The sequence below is a fragment of the Mastomys coucha genome, unplaced genomic scaffold (genome assembly GCF_008632895.1).
Source record: "Mastomys coucha isolate ucsf_1 unplaced genomic scaffold, UCSF_Mcou_1 pScaffold13, whole genome shotgun sequence".
In the NCBI taxonomy this organism is placed as follows: domain Eukaryota; kingdom Metazoa; phylum Chordata; class Mammalia; order Rodentia; family Muridae; genus Mastomys; species Mastomys coucha.
In genome coordinates, this window is record NW_022196895.1 from 76446630 (window position 1) to 76452629 (window position 6000).

At 51.4% G+C, this 6000-nt stretch overlaps 1 protein-coding gene across 6 annotated transcripts in view; it reads right to left on the bottom strand.

The window, feature by feature from the left end:
* Nfatc1 (nuclear factor of activated T cells 1) overlaps positions 1-6000 on the bottom strand; it is a 131845-nt gene that overhangs the window by 80849 nt on the left and 44996 nt on the right. For all 6 annotated transcript variants that reach the window (XM_031366137.1, XM_031366136.1, XM_031366139.1 and 3 more), the window contains exons 4-6: positions 3601-3803; positions 2008-2180; positions 7-147 (exon numbers count right to left, since the gene is read on the bottom strand). In XM_031366137.1, coding sequence (XP_031221997.1) covers positions 7-147; positions 2008-2180; positions 3601-3803 — 517 coding nt within the window. The remainder of the gene's footprint in view (positions 1-6; positions 148-2007; positions 2181-3600; positions 3804-6000) is intronic.

Here is a 6000-nt window from a genome sequence, read left to right on the forward strand (position 1 = left end):
ACATACCTGGAGCCTTCTCCACGAAAATGACCTTGGAGTCTTGCAGGAAGTTATGGCCAGACAGCACCATCTTCTTCCCGCCAATGACAGGGTAGCTGTCGGTGCTCTGCTTCTCCACGAGGGGCAGTTCCTGGGCCGACCGCTGGGCTGTGTCAGAGGAGGCAACAGTGAGGGAAACCTGGTCTTCACTGCCTGGGGGAACCCTAGCTGATGCTGGGCCCCGGGCGCTGCCATTTGACCTATCTGTGCAGGTTCTCTGGGGACCGACCAAGCCCTGGCCTTTGTAGAGGGTCTCGAACCATAATGGCCACAGGCATCAGGAGTGTAGCAAAGCCATCAGGACATGGCAATCCGTGTTGAGAACGGATGACTCTTCTCAGGAGCTTCGAGCAATAGGAACCCTGACTTCTAATGCCAGCGCCTGGTCTGGAAGGGCAGTAAAGCCTTGGAAGAGCTGGGTAGGAAGAGTCCTAGCGCTAGACTGAGCCTGGGTGCCGAGGCAAAGTGGAAAGCTTGACAGGCAGCTGGGAGAGACCCAGCTGGGAGAGACCCAGCTGGGAGAGACCCAGCTGGGAGAGACCCAGTGGGGTGTCAGCAACTCCCTGAGTGTGGTCCTGCAAGAGGGTGGGGGAGGGGTGACATTCTGGGCACCTGTGTCAGATGAGTGTCCTCAGCCTCCTTAGCGTCAGACAAGCCAGGGCAGGCGTGAGGATTCAGCCTCAGAAAGTCAGGTCTCCAGTGGCTTGAGACAGATAGGGACAGAGGGCAGAGCCACAGGGCAGAGCCACAGGGCTCAGTGTGTGTGTGTGTGGCTAAGGAAGACTCAGCTTGTTCCAGAGGAAGCAAGGATTAGTTAGTGGACGCAAATGGATCTGTTCCACATTCCAGGGGACATTGATGGTGGCCTGCAGAACTCGGGAGTTCAACCTGGAACTAAAGGCCCCGTGGTAAGAGTCTCTGAGGAGACAAAGCCACAATAGCTGGAGAAGGGACACAGTCTGACAGTGCTGGGATATGATCAGCAAGGGCTGGACAAGACTGTCTCCTCAGAGGTCTGGCTGACCCCACATGAGAGCAGTCCCAGGGTGGGGGTGGAGCACCAGGGTGCAGGGGGCTGAGAGGATGGACCCTGACAGGCTTCTAGTGACATGGCTTGCTAACAAGGAACCAGCCAAGCAGGACAGAGGAGGTAGTAGCCATGCCTGCTCCTTCCTAGGGCCAAGGAGTCCTTAGCCATATGTGGTGGCCACCTCATACATTAAAGATAAAACCTGGCACCACCAGGGAAGATGAACCGTCATGGTGAGTTACAAAATTCAGACTTGAGATACAGGGCATATGGACTTTGTTTAACACGCATAGGGCTGAGTTCCATCTGTAGCAGTGTATGCATGTACAACACACATACACACACACATGCATGCACGCACCTGTGCACACACACAGGTGCACACACATACACACCCGCATGCATGCCTGCACGCGTGTGCATGCACACACACGCACACACACGCACACAAACTGGGAAGGAGGAATAGAGAATAGAAGAGAAGGAGAATTTGGGAGGTGAAAGCTATGGAGAAGAGCAGAGGGGAAAGGAGAAGTGGAACTGGGTAGGAACGAGAGAAGAGGAGGGGAAAATAGAAGCGGAAGAGGAGAAGGATAAAGAGGAGGAATTGTTTTGGTTTGTCCAGTCTGGTAGCTGAAAAGCCAAACTTCCTCTTCTCAATTTCCCTCAAAATAAGCAGGGAATCAATGCAGATACAGCCAATATAACTCTGCTTCATGACAGTCTTTGAGTTTTACAAATGTAGTTGCCAGGGCCAGGAATGCTGCGCACTTTGGTCAGCTTCTAACCAGCACCTAGCTGTGTGTGGGAATACGTAAACCCAGCCAGACATGGAAGTCAGGTCTCCCAAGAGGGATCATATTTTCCAGGAAGCCCACTGAAACAGACCTTCAATGGGACAGTTCAGTCCAAAAGTCACAACATGGTGTGCTACTTACAACACTCGATAGGGTTCGAGGCCACCTGGAGAGACAGCGTCCGGCCATTGGGCTGTGGGATGTGAACTCGGAAGACCAGCCGCACCCTGGTGTTCTTCCGCCCGATGTCTGTCTCCCCTTTCCTCAGCTCGATGTCAGAGTTTCTGAGCTTCAGGATCCCAGCACAGTCGATGCTGCAGGAAACAAAGGCCATGGCTTGACTCTTGGCTCAGCACTGAGTAAGAGGAGTGCTGGCCTGCCAGGCCAGACCTAAAGACTCAGCCTTCCTGCTGGGCCCCAGCCCCTCCTCCTGAGGAGAGGCTGGTGGGAAGATTACAGCATCCACACATGCCAGCCAGTGGGGTGGGAACAGAGTAGCTGTGTACACTGTGGTCTCCTCCTGGGACCAAGCATCTCAGACCCCTCTTGGAGAGGAAGAGCCTTCAAGACTGTGCCTCCTGTGTGTCCTGCAGGGCTCCAGCCAATTCAGGGCTCCAACCTTATTCACTTATTCACCTTAATACCTTTTATGATTTGTAAAACTTTTCTTCCAGGGTTTCACACTCATTTTACTTCACAATTTCATTCAAATCTACAGTCCAGTGAAAGGTTCAATACATTACAAAAAAAAAAAATCTTGATACAATAAAAGAGCATTTCTCTGGTTCTATCCTGTCATTAGGAAATTTAGATTATACAGCTGGGGAAGAAAACCCAAGGGTACACAGCGAAGTCCTGGACGATAATTCCCTCAGACTCGTGACAAGCTGGCACACATAGAATGCTTTCCCTTTTGTCGTTGACTTAAAAGGCTTAAAGCTGTGAAGAACTTATCAAAGGACACACTCGGTGCTACCTGACACAGCGCTGCCCACCAGTCTCATCTCACCAGGTTCTCATACAGCAAACAGCTCTCAGCTTCAGGTCACCTCAGAGACACGGTACCCCAGAGGGACATGAGGTCCTCCAGTCTGCTCTCAGTCATGGCCGCCTCACCCTCTGTCTTACTTGCTTATGTATGTGTGCTACTGTCTGTCCTCACCATGGGTCTGGTGCAGTGTATCTGCCCTGGGAAGTGTCAGAATAAGTGTTTTCTCAGCTTCCCTCACAGGGCAGGGTACTCAAACCCCGGGGTGAACTGCATAGAGCCCCACTCGATATTCTGTGATGTTCTGGGAGCACTTAAAACACCCCTTTCTAAGTTCACCGTGTGCCATAGGGGCTTTCTTTGCACACCAGAACTGGCCATATCAGCCCCATGTATCGGCAGCTCTGAGTGGGAACAATCCAGAGGTACTGCCCACCCTCTCTCTTGAGTTTATTCCAACCATTCCTTGAATGAACAGGGCTGCATTCAGAAGTAAGCAGGTGTTGTGTTTAGGAACAAAATGGGGTCCCCGGGGGGCAGCGTTTACAGCTGTGTGATGAGACATTTGTAGGTGCCATCACACACAGCACCTGAGAACCCAGAAAGAAGCAAATCTGTCATCATAAATATCTGTAAGGTTTCTTCACACTCGAGAGCCACAGGGCCTGGGGCCTGGGGGCTAGGCCTAAGCACTGGGTGCTGGAGAGAGCAGCAGGAGCCTACCCCACAGTCCCCACTCGGCTTACATGGCTCGCATGTTATTTTCTGGAAGCAGTGGGATCTCCAGGACTTTGGTGTTGGACAGGATGGCCTCGTGGCTGGTGGTGGAGACTGTCTTCCCTGTGATCCGGTGGACCTGGTAGAAGGCGTGGGGCCTCAGCAGGCGGTCGTCGGCCGTCCCAATGAACAGCTGTAGCGTGAGAGGCTCATTCTCCAAGTAACCGTGTAGCTGGAAGAAAACAGACTCCCAGTAAGCACCATAAACTGCTGAGAACCAACTGTTTGTCAACAGACTCTGGCTCAAACGGAAAGCTGTGCCCAATGCCCAGTGCCCAGTCTCTCGGCTTCATGTGATGTAATGTTAGCACTTCTTGAAACTATAAATATAAAATGCAGGTAGGCATAGTAGTGCACACCTTTAAGCTCAGCTCTTGGGAGGGAGAGGCAGGAAGATCTTTTAGCTCAAAGCCAGCCTGGTCTACAGAATGTCAGGACAGCCTGGGCTACTCCATGAGACAGGATCTCAAAATTAAAACAAACAAACGGAAAATAAAGTCCCATTATCCTAAAGGCCCTGAGAATATAGATTAGGATCCGAACACTCTTACTCCTGTTTTCAAACAGATACAACATACATGCACCAATGTACAAATGCACATCTAGCACACGCCTTTGCACACGTATAACCAGACGGGTAGTATGCACATGGGTTCACACGCACACCTACAGGCAATGTGCTAATGTGTATACTTGTACTCCATCACACACGTGCCCATAAAATATTGTACATACATCACATACAAAAATCATACACAGTTACACACATACAATGTTACACATGTGCACACACACAAAGGCAGTTTACACACCATTCACATGCTACAAGCACAAGTGACATCACAGAACTCGTGCGCTCACTTCTGTCCAGGTGAAGCTGCTGACGAAGGACCACAAGACTCTAGCAAGCCCGATGGTCCGTGGCATCCCAGCCCACACCCCTCCTGTGGGGCTTTCTGACTGGCCTCTGAGAAAGGAACGTCCTTCCAAGCCAGGTGAGCTGAGGAGGGATGGAGGTGGCTGGACGGTCTATGGAGCCACCATCTCCAGAAATGGAGAGCTAAGGCTTATCCAGCTTCCCCAAATCAGTCCTGCGTCCCCGAAGACAGGCTTATTTTTCTACATTCGGTCATGGCACAAGTTAGCAGAGAACTCACTCACTTGTAATGGATAACATGCATGCATTTCCCATAAACACAGCAACACACACCAGTGTGTCTAAGCTATCCTTTCACAACTGTCCTGTGTTCCTCCTCTTCAGAAAGAGGTGGGAACAGATGTCCCATCAACGTCAGTTGCTCGGCTCACCCCACCACACAGTATCCTGCCCACAGGACACAGTGAAACTGCCCCATGCGGATAGCCCCTGTCCTTCCCACTATATCTGCATAACTCCAGGACATGTCAACTCCTGTTTCTTCCAGGCCACAGGTAGGTGACCTACATTTCAGGGGACATCTACAATGTGGCCCTTGTGCTAGGAAACAGCCACCCTTCGAGATAAACAACCAGAGTTTAGAAGTGGGGTCGCCAGAGCTATCATTCCAGGTGTCAACCTTGCCGCCCTCTGACCCCAATGTGACTTCCTTCCTTCAATGACTACTTACAAGCACTGTGTGTCCCATGTCCACCACTGCACTGGTCGTCAGCTAACTAACATTGCGACCGAGGCATCTCATCCTCAGGGATACTTTGGACAAGAGGAGGCCCTTCACACAGGCGGGGAGGTGTCTCCAAGGCTCTGTGAGGACTGGGGAGGACTGTGCCTACACTCCGATGCCACAGGGCCTGAGAACTGCTTGGTCCCGTAGACTGTGCTCACTCTCCTACTGTTCTTGTGGCCTCTCTTTTCACTGGACTGATTTCAAAGGCTTTGAAAACACACAGTGACAACAACAGAGTCCTCAGGCCACAAAAGGCATACAAGCACCAGCATTGACACCAAAAGGGCATTGAGCCAAGGGCCAAGAGCCAAGAGCCTCCATCAAACACAGGATGAGCATTCAGGCATGCCGCTTTCTCAGGCATGAGAGCCCCTCACAGGTGCAGGTGAGATGCCTGGTCCCAACCACAGAGGAATACAGGAAGAACAACCCACATTCCACAAGGAACTCAAGAAGAAGCAAGACCAAAAGGTGGACAGTGCATTCCTTCTTAAAAGGGGGAACCAAATACCCACGGGAGGAGTTGGAGAGATTAACTATGGAGCAGAGACTGAAGGAAGGGCAAGCCAGCCTAAATATAGCTATCTCCTGAGAGGCTCTGACATACCTGACTAACATAGATGTAGAGGCTCACAGACATCCATTGAACTGAATACAGGGTCCCCAGTGAAGGAATTAGAGAAAGGACCAATGGAGCTGAGGGGT